The sequence below is a fragment of the Cheilinus undulatus genome, linkage group 20, assembly GCF_018320785.1.
Source record: "Cheilinus undulatus linkage group 20, ASM1832078v1, whole genome shotgun sequence".
Lineage (NCBI taxonomy): Eukaryota > Metazoa > Chordata > Actinopteri > Labriformes > Labridae > Cheilinus > Cheilinus undulatus.
The window spans coordinates 7,758,453-7,771,917 of record NC_054884.1 but is presented as its reverse complement, the minus strand read 5'-3'; the positions used below and the strand labels follow the sequence as shown (position 1 = coordinate 7,771,917).

At 41.5% G+C, this 13,465-nt stretch overlaps 1 protein-coding gene across 1 annotated transcript in view; it reads right to left on the bottom strand.

The window, feature by feature from the left end:
- Positions 1-13,465, bottom strand: part of fasn (fatty acid synthase) — a 43,408-nt gene that overhangs the window by 7,434 nt on the left and 22,509 nt on the right. Inside the window, exons 17-38 of the mRNA XM_041816551.1 lie at positions 12,988-13,179; positions 12,807-12,887; positions 12,145-12,333; positions 11,800-11,979; positions 11,494-11,697; positions 10,552-10,868; positions 9,667-10,059; positions 8,643-8,810; positions 8,375-8,490; positions 7,926-8,080; positions 7,243-7,446; positions 6,909-7,059; positions 5,892-6,070; positions 5,319-5,438; positions 4,887-5,009; positions 4,478-4,701; positions 4,133-4,334; positions 3,366-3,517; positions 1,376-1,467; positions 892-1,286; positions 355-546; positions 37-264 (exon numbers count right to left, since the gene is read on the bottom strand). Of these exons, the coding sequence (XP_041672485.1) occupies positions 37-264; positions 355-546; positions 892-1,286; positions 1,376-1,467; positions 3,366-3,517; positions 4,133-4,334; positions 4,478-4,701; positions 4,887-5,009; positions 5,319-5,438; positions 5,892-6,070; positions 6,909-7,059; positions 7,243-7,446; positions 7,926-8,080; positions 8,375-8,490; positions 8,643-8,810; positions 9,667-10,059; positions 10,552-10,868; positions 11,494-11,697; positions 11,800-11,979; positions 12,145-12,333; positions 12,807-12,887; positions 12,988-13,179 (4,257 nt within the window). The remainder of the gene's footprint in view (positions 1-36; positions 265-354; positions 547-891; positions 1,287-1,375; positions 1,468-3,365; positions 3,518-4,132; positions 4,335-4,477; positions 4,702-4,886; positions 5,010-5,318; positions 5,439-5,891; positions 6,071-6,908; positions 7,060-7,242; positions 7,447-7,925; positions 8,081-8,374; positions 8,491-8,642; positions 8,811-9,666; positions 10,060-10,551; positions 10,869-11,493; positions 11,698-11,799; positions 11,980-12,144; positions 12,334-12,806; positions 12,888-12,987; positions 13,180-13,465) is intronic.

Sequence of the window (13,465 nt, the reverse complement as noted above, 5' to 3'; positions counted from 1 at the left end):
TTTCTAGAATGGCCCTACTATGAGCTACACTCATACCTTTGGTGCACTGGAGGCCATAGCATGGTGCATTGAGTTTGAAAGCGAGCGTCTTAAAGGTGTTAATAGATCCCTCGATGGGATGGACCAAGAACAGTGGTCTCTCCTGGCTCTGGACTTTGTTCAGAGGCATCACCGTGGAGTCACTGGGATTGACCAATATCTGTGTCAGGTCTGATTCCAGCACAGACTGAAGACTGTTTCTTTTAGCTGAGGTGGTAGATGGTTCTGGGATGAAGTAACGACACAGAAAACTCAAAAACAGCCTGGACTAATAAAAGCTGATCATTTCTGACTGTTGGATTTTATTTATTTTACCGTTTGATCCTGTTGGCTTGTTGTTGGAAAGATCTTTCAGCTTGTTGATAGTGAGCTGGCGGATCTCTCTCATGGTCATGACGATGTCGTAGTCTCTCTCCAGAGTCTGGCGAACCTCCACACCCATCAAGGAGTCCAGACCCAGATCAGCCAATGAGGCATCAGCATTCAGGCTGCTCACATCACGCACACCTGAGGAGTAAAGATGAAGGAGGTCAATATTTCGAAAACTTTTCTATAGATTTTTCTTTAATGAGTTTTGAGTTTTTTAATTAGTCTAATGATTGGAACTGCTGACAATTGAGCAGAGTTTGAAGAAAATCCCTCAAAGTATTCTTGAAATACTGTGTACAAAAGAAAGGCAATAAACCTGGCAGTGACTGACGCAGAGGCAAAAAAGTTAAATATCGATCTACAAAACTTTATCTGGTAAGTCTCAAATCGAATGACTAATACAACAGTCTGTCTTCAGCCTCATTTTTCGTAGGTCATTCGAAGCATAATCACACCTTCTGTTAATATTAACTCACTCCTTACCAAGAATGTGAGCGACAGTGTCGACCAGGCTCTTCTGATTCCCGCCCTCGCTCTTCACCACCGTCCTCTCAGCCAGCACGAAGCTCGACATCACTGCCTGCTGTTGACACAGGAAGCGGTCCAACACCTCCAGACAGGAAGTGATGCGCTGAGGCAGCGTGCCACCGATCACTGTTTCGTTGTCTCCCATAGTCTCCAGAACCACGCCCACATCTCCAATGGCTCCCCATTGGACCGCCAGTCCAGGCAGGCCGTCGTAGCGCCGCTTTTCACAAACACGTTCCATGGCTGAGTTGGCGTAACCGTAGTTGCTCTGACCTGCGTTACCACGGCCACAGCTGACAGAGGAGAAGGCCACGAAGTAGCTGAGGTCTGGACAGGACTTTCTCGTCACTCTGGACAGGGAAAAGAAGAAAGAACATTATGACGGTGATACACACCTAACGCCAGTCTTTCATAAATGATTATAAACAGCATGTCTTACTTGTCCAGGTTTAAGGTGCCGTCATATTTTGGTTTGTTGACATCGATGAAGAGCTGAGGAGTTAGATTCTCCAACATGCCATCTTTCAATACCTGATAATGAAAAAACACATTATAAAGATGATATAATAAAGTCAAGAGGTATTGCAAAGCAGATTGTTTAGCCAGATTTTATGTCTGTTATCAGGTGGATCCATCGTGCAAAGCTTAAAGAAAGCTAATATGTTTGTTCCTTGTTAGAGAATGACCAGACCAATCAGAGGCAATAGCTACGAGCGTGGTTTAGTTGTACTGCAGGCCTGGTGTTCGGTGTGGAGTTTAGTGTGGTTGCAGCAAAGCATAACCTTGCAAAGCAGATAGACTCCACGTCATTGGGCAAATACACCTTGCAAAGCTCCAATATAAAAAAATGTTCCAGGTCTGAAAATGGATCTGATCAATCAGCTTCATTGAAGGAGAACAAGGCGGTAGCTACGGACAGGGTTTAGTTGTACTGGAAGCTGATAGCAATGGCTGCCCCTGGTGTAGCAGTTAGCACAGATGTAGCAAAGCAGCAGTTTTATCAGAACTGGACCACATTTCTAAATAAAACAAAGAGCTAAAAGCAGCACTGAAAGCTTTTCATTACAGAAAATACATGTTTGCTCTTCTCCTGACCTGCTTTGACATTAGTTTCATCATTATGGGCAGTTTTTTGCTGTACCCTAAGCCAGAATAAACAGTGGCTGTTGCAGGTGTAGCTATTAACTCAGATGTAGCCATAGTAATAGTATAGCTGCAGTTTCATCTAAATGAGGCCACATTTCTTTTTTTAAAACAAGGGCACAGGGCCACACTGAAAGCCTCCCTTCGGCGAGAAGATGTTTTTGCACTTCTACCAACCGGCCTCGGCATGAGTGTGATCCAACAACAAGCTACACCATTTGTGCCCTGGGACAGCACCTGTCTACCAGGCTTAAGCCCAATTCAGACCAAAGATTCACGAGTTAAAATTACTAGCAACAGGCTGTTCTGCAACGTTCTAAACACCTGCCAGTCCTCACCGCTGCAACTGAAGGAGACAATACATCATTTCCATGGCACCGGCTCTCACAGTCTTAAGGTGATTAATTTTTTAGTGTTTTTTTATGAGGTTGTTGTTCAATAGAAAATACATTTTTTTCTTGCATCTTTAACACCATGACAATGCATAACATCAGGCTGTTTGATTCCCGCTATTACTGATTCATATGAACATCTTAGCGTAGCAGAGAAATGTCAGCACATATAATCACAGTAAATGCTTGGCTAGCTCAGTCTTGTTATAAGAAAGATATCCACTAAGAATAATTTATTTTTCCACAGACAGATATATTTCCTCAAGCCTTTATTTTTTCATATATTTTAACTCATATAGTGCTGATATACAAAGCAACATTTCTTTTTCCCTTTTTCACTTATCTGTCTTTTGGAAATTATTACATCCATATTATTAAAGTTTTCACACAGAAACGTCAGCCTGTTAACACTACTGTCTCCTCCTTTAGCTTTGCATTGAAGCATAATGTGCAGTTGATGGAGAAGACACAAGTGTTTACGGATTGAACTTAAAAAAAGACCTAATCACTTCCAAAATTCATAACATGACTTTTTTCTAATGAAATTGACATATATAGCCTTTCAAAATGAGATTTTTTACTTCTTTTTCATGTTTATCCATTTGCAACGTCCTGGAACTAGCTGTCTGCAACTTGACAAGCTGAATCTCAGGCGACTGCATAAGATGGCTTTATTTGAGCTGCAACAGCTCAGTTCAGTTCAGTTCACTATCCCACGCAATAGATATACAAAACATCCTATTTGGCATGTCAGGTTAATAGACAGAAATTCCTGAAACATAATGCCCCCAGCCTTGGGTATCGCCAGTGTGGAGACATAAAAAGTCCATGGTGGGTGTTTGGTACATGATAGATGAGAGAGACTGTTGACGATGATGTGGCTGAGTGTGTTACCATGGCAAGATGGAAGACACCACCCACTGGACCCAGTGAGCTGGCCTCTTTGATCAATTTCTCTGTTCCCTCCAGCGTGCTGACGTCCTTGGTCGAGACAAGCACTTCCACACCCTGACTCTGCCACTCACGCACTCGCTTCGCCTGGTAACCTAAAAACAAGTACAGAAATGAAGAAGTCTATTGACTGCAGCAATGTTTGCACAATTATTGAGATGTTAAACCTGTCCAAGAGACCCCATAGACCATTATTACAGAGGTTAAAGGTCTTTGTATACCAAATATGTTATTTTTGGACATGTTTCTTAGAATCTGTGATCCAATTAAATAATGTCATGCACTCAAACCCTGGACACAGGAGTCTGATGCATTTATTCTTCAATTCATTGGGAAAATTCACAGTATGAGGCAAAATTGACTTGTACTGTGAAGGAAAAAACAGTCAAATTATTCTGTGGCTCTTTCACTCCTTAAAAACCTTCCTTGAAGGTTCTTCAGACCTTGTTATGGTCATTTAAATGAGCATGTGGATTACACTTTTGTAACAAATTGGAGCAAAAGTGCATCCATTCAATATATAGCCCTGTTATAACAAGGCTGTGAGCAGAAATTTTGGTCTTTTTCTGTCATGTTTGATGGTTGATATCAACATAATATACATGGACAAATCATGACATTTGAAGGGCAAAGAAGAGAAACACAACATAAATGCAACAATTTCTGACCAAAAAAAAAATAACAGGGTCAGTGGGTTAAAGCCTTTGTACCATTCCTGATTCCTGATCTGGACGTCAGCACCAGTTTGCGGGCTCCTCTCTCTGTCAGCCACTGAGCAAGCTCCAAGCCAAAGCCACCCAGTCCCCCAGTGATGATATAAGAGTGGGAGGGGCGACAGAATGTGCGACAGATTGCCGGAAGAGACAGAAGAGTAGAGGTTTTGTTTGCTGCATCCTTCTCCTCATGACAGACCTGTGAACAGAAGTTAGAGGACACAAACTTTATGGCCACAGTCATGTAAATATAAACATTTCTTCTTTTTCTATGGATGATGACAGTGTGGTTCACTAAGACCCGACGTTGAGCCTTTAAATAATATCAAAGTGGAGGTTTACCCGCAGAACAACTTTGCCGATGTGTTTGCCCTGAGCCATGTATCTGAAAGCTTCCTCCACCTGGTCCCTCTCAAACACTGTGGTCTTCAGAGGCTGGACAACACCTCCCATGATGCCCTCCTTCAGCAGCTGGGACACTTCCTCCCACTCCTTGTTGCCCTCCTCAAAGAGAGCATCGAGCAGGATGCCATGAAACGCCACGTTCTTCAGGAACAGAGCCATGCCTGCAGAAATCAGAGGGTATAAACGAATGATGCTGATTTTACAACTTCATCACTTCAAGGACAACTGAGTAATGATCATTACTAACCAGAAAATATAAGTTAACCATAAACCATTCTAACTTTTTACTATAACTAGTGGTACATGTTTGAGTACAAGAGTGTGAGTCTGATGTTTCCTGACTGACCCAGAGGAGAGTTGTTGGACAGGTCGTATTTTCCAATCTCCAGGAAGCGTCCATGTCTGGCCAAGCAGCGAATACTGGCCTGCAGCTTCTCCTCGGCCAGAGAGTTCAGCACCATGTCAACACCTAAAACACACACAAAATTAAACATACTGTAACACAGGGTGCTGTTTGGTTCTGTGATTTAAAAATTTAAATGAGTATTGATAGATAAATGCAGTGCTTGTAAAAGTGCAGTGAAAAAAATGGGTTTATGAGATTTGCAAATCATTGCATTCTGTTTTTATGTACATTTTACACAGCTTCCCAACTTTTTTGGATTGGGCTTGTATGTTGATGTACAACATCCTTTAAGAAGATGTCCATCAGTTAAGAGAGTTCATTCTGAGATCAGTCACAGTACATTACAGATAAGAACAGAAAGAGGTGTCTTACCTTTTCCCTGCGTGTGCAGCAGGACGTGCTGCTCAAATGAAGTGTCTCTGGAGTTAGCGAAGGACTCTGCAGAGAGCTGAGGGAACCGTTCCTGCAGGTACGCCCGTTTCTCTGCTGAACCTTTAGACAGGATATACAGAAAGGTTTTAAAATAACTGAAAAAATAAACACCATCTAGATCTTAATATTTTGATTTAGTCGCTCATAATAACTCCTATAGGCTAAGCTCAGCAGTTAATGGATTAATGGATTAATAATTAGACACACTATTAATCACGCTATAAGTCACAACAACAAAAAATGAAATCGTATTCGAACTTTGCATAACTTAAAATATGGTCCTCTTCATACAATACAATACAATACAATACAATACAATAACTTTATTTATCCCCACAGGGAAATTCAATTGTCTGGAGTCTCGCTCATCTGTTTACGGTAGAAGAGAGAGCATGAGGAAAATGACTGATTGATTGATTGATTGATTGAGATGATGAGGAAAAAAACAGAAAGAAAAGCAAAGAAGTAGACTTACATACATAAACAAGTGCTGTTCAAGAGTGAAATACTTACCGACAGTTGTGAATACTTTGCATTTCTTGCTAAGTGCTATGGCAATGGCGGCCTGACCAACACCACCTGATCCTGAGTGGATGAGAACAGACTCTCCGGGGCGGAGCCGGCCCCGCACCACCAGAGAGTAGTATGCTGTGGCATAGACCACTGGGACTGATGCTGCCTGCTCCAGAGTCCTGCAAACAGACACACATTCAAAAATGAATTAGAAGTTATTTGATCCTTTGTAGCTGCTTCTATTCTTCTGCTGGAGTTTTTTCTAGGTGGACGGGCAGGACTAGGGTTGTCACGATGACAGGAAGTTAAAGATTTTTACAATACTAGGTAAACAAAAACTTTTTAAAACAGTTTTGACATGGAAACAAATACAGGAGTCCTAGACACCCAATACTGGGAGATTGTTTTGTTCTGATGAACAAAAATTGCAAGCAAACACCTGCACACTGTCAGGTGGTTATCAGTGGTTATCAAATAGTGGGTCAGGACCCAAAGGTTTGAGCAACTGAGACTCTCTGCAACTGAGTGCCCTAACTTTCTCTCATGGCAGCTATACTGCCAGCAGCAGTTTTCATTTACATCTTGCATGGATGTAAATGAAAACTACCTCCCCTTCTTTTGTAACATTTCTTATTAAATAGTCTGGTTTGTCTAAATAATGTGCTGTTTAAAGTTTAAAGTCTTTGGAATTTTGTGAGAGATGCTTGAGATGAATCATCTCACTTTTGAGGGGGTCAAACACAAAAATGCAGACAAAAAAAAAAAAAAAAAAAAGACAAGAAAAAATTACACCCCAATAATACACAGACATACAGAGAAACCTCTCCCATCCTTTCCATTTCCTCCACCACCAACTCACAAAAGAATACAGGTGTATGTACAGTATTTATAATAAATAAGTGTAGAGAAACACAATCCCATAATAGCGTACATACACTTCCATTAGAACATACATTTTAAATACATTTAAAAGTATTCCGATTGCACATGCAACATTTTTAAAACTGTGACACTGACCAGCTGGAGGGAACGTCCCACAGGAAGCGTTTGTCAGCATCCACACTCGTTGCCAGGCCTTTAGCAGGGAGAAGCCCCATCACACGTCGACCACTGGGCTCATAACCAGAAAACTCCATACCCAGCATGCACTGCTGCAGAGCTAGGTCACCTTCATGATAAACAATACAAGTGGAGTTTAGACCTTAAATTCTGGGTGCTTCCATGCTGCATTTTAATGACGTTATTTCAATGTTTGAGTATTGCAAAATAACACCAGCAGATAATACGATAATCTGTGTTTGACAAAGCTGTAAGAAAATGATACATATAATATTGAGAACACGCTCAGTACCTGGGATGGCATCTGGAGGCAGTTTTCCAGTGGCTAGCATGATGTCTCTGAAGTTGAGTGAGCTGTAGTAGACGCGGCACAGCTGCACGTTCGGGTTGTTGGTCACAAAGTGTCGGAGTGGAGAGGCGATCCAGCGAAGAGATGACAGGTCACCTCGAGTCAGGACATTGACGTAGGCGTGCTCTGTCATCGCTTCATTTAGATCTAAGAGCATGAGACAATGACAAAGGCTTCAATGGAAGTAGATATATATCACATATAAATCACATTTTTTAAGAATCAAGTTAGACATACTAATTTGTACAAAGCCCTTCATCAAATGCGGAAATTTTTTGTTTACAGGCTCCTGTTAAAAGCTCCTTTATTCATTAATTTGTTAAGTGCAATATTTCAGCCTAACGTTGCTGTTTAACATTTGTATCTAAATATGTTTTTTACATTGTACACCTCGACTATATATTTTCCCCATATTTCTTAAATCTTATTTTCATCAAATTATCATTTTACTTTTCATCACTTTAGTGCTTTATTTCTCTTCGTGCAAACAGTTCAATTCATGTGAAAGTTCCATATATACAGTACGTGTACTCTTGTACCACGATAACGATGGTGGCGGACAACAAAATCAAAACCACATCACTTTAACTGTAATCAGAATGCTAAATATTTGTATATCATTGTACCTGTAGCGATGAGCTGGTGTCTGAAGACGCCCCACTTTCCATCTCTGAACACATTCATGACCAGATCACCATCCAGCACAGACTGCATGGACTTGTGGGTCGGCTGGAGGACCGGCGCCATAGAGGAGTTGTTCAGATTGGACACAAACGCACAGCTGGGTATAAGAAAAGAGAAAAAGAGGAAATGAAAAGATAATCTAGGGAAAAAAGGATTAAAATGACCCATAAATGGATAAACAAGTAGGTTAATCACTACTCATAAGAAGGTGCAGTCAGAATGATCTAATCTATCATCTTAAGATGGGTAATGCAAATTAAGGTGTTAAAGGAGGTATTAAATGCTGTCTTGGTCAAAATTTACATGATTCAGGCTTGTCCCAATACAAATAAATATCAAATAAATGCTTAAACAGTTAATACATGAGTGTGTACATTTTTGTATCTCATACCGTATTCGGTTCCCTCCTGGTTCCTGCCTCAGACAGTTGACCATTCCCACAATGCCGCAATGAGCCTGAGAAGCCGTCAGCCACACTGGGCTGTCTGATGTGTCTGCCACTGTTGCCTGCAGAACAGATCCACAGATTTACTCTCAATTATTGATTAAAAACATGTTAATTAAAGCTGATTACAAAGAAACTTTACTTTGCCAGACTAAAGTTTTATCTTCTGACTCATTAACTGTGTTTTAGGACTCTGCTGAGTTAGTATACCCACCTTCAGTGTTTCCACCCACTTGTAGTCGGTGCCATCCACAGGTATGAACACAGGCTGGTTTTTACCTGGAGACTGACGGCGACAGAGAAAGAGGGCAGAGCCATAGAAAGACTTCCTGACAGCCACCAGACTGAGAGACGCTGCAGAGAACACTTTCTCCCACTCCGCCTGTGAAGAAGAGACAGAAAATATCTTAAACTAATCAGCACATTAGCATCTTTGTGTTGTGTTCAGGAAACAGACCATGCCTCAAACACATCTCAATTCTGTACATAAGCACACGCCACTCATTCATATCCCCCAACAAATACAACAACATTTTGGGCCTTTATTAGATAGAGGAGGACAGACGAAAGTGGGGAGAGACATGCAGCAAAGGGCCACGGACTGGATTTGAACCCAGGCCACCCGCGTACATGGGGCACACCTTAAACCACTTAACCATCTGCGTGCCCCACACCCCATCTTTTTAACTTCTTTTCCTCCTAAATACATGAACCACTAAGAGCTCCTTAATGAAAGCAACCCACTCAGAGTCTCTCTAAGTTCCACTGGTCGGAGCAAGATCAGCCAGTCACCCCTCCATCCTGCGACCCTTAAACTCATCATGTAATAAATCAACCCTAACATCATTCTGTATTCAGACCTCTCTCATCATCAATAATATCAAACATCTTAAATCTGTTTTGTTATTGGCTTAGTCTTCGTTAGTGACTTCAAGATTATTCATCATATTTCTGATTATATAACATAAATGTTTATTTTAGACAGTAGAGACGAAAGAGTAATAAATTAGTTTAGATTTCTATATGGAGCTGGGAAATATCCTTCAAAATAAAAGCTCATTTTTGGCTCCTGCCCAAAAAATTTCTGGACACACATCTGTGACTGACTGAAAATAACTTCATGACCCACTTTAGGATTCCACCAGATTAAAAACCCAAGGCCTAAGATGTATGTCAGCATTAGGACCATTGTAAAAATACTTATAGGATTTGAAGGATAAAAACTCAAGAGCACTGACCTGTGTGAGCATTCCTTGCTGGTTGCTGTTCTGAGCGCTGCTGGACAGAAAGGCGATCGTTTCCCCCAGAGTTTCTCCCTTCAGGAGGGTGTGGAGGAGAACAAATCCACCTAGTTTGGCTCCAGAAGCCAGATTGTCCATCAGCTGAGCAGGAGCCACCTTCAGAGGGCCCCAGGCATGGTTGCACAGCACAAGGTCTGCACCTCCTACAGGAGCTGGAGCTGTGAGGGGGTCCCACTGAGCTGAAGTCACTGCCAGCTCCTCCAGAGAGGCCTGGTGGGGGGTTAGGAGGTCCAGGTTGGATGTGGTGGCAGTGTAATCCAACCGCAGCATGGGCTGGATGTTGAGGAGGGGAACTACACGGGAGAAGAGCTGGCCGTCGTCAGAGAAAGCCTGGAAAAATGTTGATAGGTTTGGGGCTGAACAGTACTGAAAAATGAGACCTTGCAGTATTCTTCTTTCTGCAATGAACTGTGCAAAATTCAGCAAGTTATTCCAAACTGTTGTAGTGAGTTTCTATAGGCTTAAATTTGGGTGAACACCACTTGAATCTCACAATCATTATTACCTTATTTTTGACCTTGAATCTGTTAATCTTAATCCACCACTATATGAGGATAAAATGCCATGTGCAATAATATTTTTGATATTCTGATGAGGAAATTAAGTATGATTGACAAATTATTACAAAAACGTTTAGTTTTAGCTACTTGCAACATGTTTCTCATAAATCCAAGTTTATAACACTTTTTTGCAACAACTACTCTGAGGGAAGCTGAATGTTCTAAATATTTACATCCTTCCAAAAGCTTATAGTACCATGATGACAGTACTGTGGTAGTAATTACAATTTCATAGCCCATATTAAGGTTTTCTCCATCTTACCTCCATGACTTTGATCTTTCCAGGAGTGCTGTTCTCCATTGCGGTGTCCAAACAGTGTCTGAGCGCTGGATTGTCCAGCAGACCCTGCAGCAGGCCGTCCTGCAGCAGACACGCCCTCTCCTTCTCCACTGTCTGCTCCAGCTCAGACCTGAGGTTTCCGTTCAGTTCCAGACCACAGAGCAGAGCCAGCAGCCGGACCAGACCGGGCTCAGTGGGCTCAGGGCTGGGGAGAGGGCCATCTGACTCCTCTTGTAGCCCAGGTATGGAGAGTTTGACACCATGATTGGCCAACTTCTTCTGAAGTTTGTGGATCAAACCTAGACAAAAAGATAGACAGAAAACAAAGCATGAGAGACAGTTAGGAGGAACTTTTGAAATCAAAGATTGGGCTGTGTTTCCTTCATGATATCTTGTTCACAAGACCTAGATGGACATACCCACTGACACATGGCTGTACAGGCAAACACAATATAAAATCCTCCTGCCAGGGACTAGCCATAATAAAATCTGACCAATTTAAAACTATAACCTTCTAACACATTTACAACTTCATGACACAAAAGACAGAATTCTTTACTTTCATCTTAGAAGAATTACTTCAGTTTTCTTGACAAATATTTGCATCACGGTATTTTTTGTAGTATTGTTACTCAGCCAGTCAGGATGCAGTTCAGGATGATACAAACAACCACCTTCTACTGGATCCCAACCTTAACCTCTGGTACTGCCTTTTTCCCCATTTCTGACTAAAACAGAAAACTTTATCTGCTCTTTTTTAGTGGTGTATTTGGACATCAACCTGTGGGGGTTATAGTCTGTTGGTATACAGTACTGCATAAGAGTTTAATAAATACTAAGGGCTAAATATTCATCTCAAAAAATTATTCAAAGTAAAACATCAGCTGAAGTGGTAAAGAGTGGCCAATTGTTTTTTAATTTTACCTTTGCAGATCCTCAGCTGCTCTGCAACTTTGCCGTTAGCTGTCAGACACTCAGTCTCCATGTAGGGAACAAACACAAACTCTTCCAGGGTGGGGGGGCTCTGCTGCTGCTGCCGGCGGGGGGCCACAGTCGCATGAAGACCACAGATCTGGACTCCACCAGCTGTTATGTTGTCCAGGCAACGATTTACCTGGACATCCACCGCTACAGGAACAAGAGAGGAAACTTTAAGAGACTTGCAGAGGGTCGAAATTAAAACAAAAATAATCAGATTATAGAAGATTCAGACTAAACAGATAAACTCACCTTTCTTTCCATCAGCATACTCGCAGACCTTCTCCTCATGAGCAGCTGGATCGATGCACACAGAGCGGATCCTGGTCGGCAGACGCAGACTGCGACCTGACAGCCCAACCACGATCATCTGTAGCATTGTGTCCAGAAAAGTCACCCAGTTTCCAGTCCACTCAAGCTTCCCAGTGTCACCTGCAAACAGATGATCACAATAACTTTATGATAATCAGGTAAAGAGTATGCAGTGAAAAAATCCTTTATTGTGTTTTTAACAAGAAACTTTTCCTTCAACCTTGACCATAAAAAGAAACACTTTAACAAAACAAAACTGCAGGAATGTAAAATAATCATTGTTACCTGCATTGTTGGACTCTAAGATCCCCTGGAAGGTCTTGCCGTAGTCGTAGCCTCTTAGGCGCAGCTCTTTGTAGATATCAGGAGCATTAAGCTTCATTTTGGGGTCACTGTCACTGTTGTTAGCAGCTTGTTGTTGTATCTGACTATGGAAAGAATCGAGGGCTGCATCCTGAAGCAGGCTAACCTTACCTGAAATTCACAAACAGAACAAAAAAGAAAAACCAGCTTTAAAGGCGCCACTAAAAGATGTCATAACACAAAACTGGAAATGCAGTGTTTTGCTGCAATAGTACAGAAAAATAAGAATATTTTACTAAATCTCTATTAACTGCACAACTTTAATTACTGGCCCAAATTCATAGTGAATGTCTATAAATACATTCTTCCAAAATTTGTGCCCAGAATCAAATAAACACAGCGCTGCTTTCACGATTTTAAACGTCTAAACCTAAGGATCTATCCTTAATAAGTTTCCAGCAACAATTCAAATTTCACATTTTGCCTTCAATTGTCAGTCTTCCTGGTCTTTAGTGTCATTACAACCAGCCTAAATGATGCACACATTATTTTGGAACTGGGGTATCTGACTGTTCTGACGCAAAAATTTAGTTGATTTTGTTTTTGTTTTTGCAAGTTCAAATTTTGTAGAAAGATCTTCCTACCACTGACAGTCAGGCTTCCGTTCTCTGAAACCTCAAACTTGTTGGTAGCAGGCATGAGACGCACCTCCAGCTGGACGGAGCCTGAGAAGAAGAGAAAAGCAGATAAACGATAAAAAAATTATTTAAATTAATGACCAGTAAACTGAGAATGAAGCAGCTCATCAGGCTGCTCTTCTCTCACCGCTCTTTGGCAGGATGGTCGCTCTATGGATGGTGACGTCTTCAAAAGTTACAGGCGTGGTGTCCATAACAGCCCCCAGATTTCTGATCAAGGTGCGCCAGGCCAGCACCAGGTAACCGGTGGCCGGGTACAGGACACGCCCGTCAATGCAGTGTCCAATCATGTAGTAATCTGCAGACTCTGGATTTATGTCTGTGGTTGGTCAGGACAGAAAAGAACCAAAAGACATTATTCAATGAAGTTAAACGACTTCTTTTTTCTTTTTAACAGGAAAAACCTGATTGCTGCATACAAATGATGAGAGGAAACAAGAAATTTCCAGTCGATTTTGTCAGCCTGAGCTGTAAAATGAACTGTACTGGCTTCAAATAATCCTAAAGGGTGAACAAGCTTCATTGAGGTATTTCTAACGCATATGTTTGATTTTGCCACTGGCAAGTCCATGTGTTATTCTATTTTTTTGGAAGAAAAAAAATTC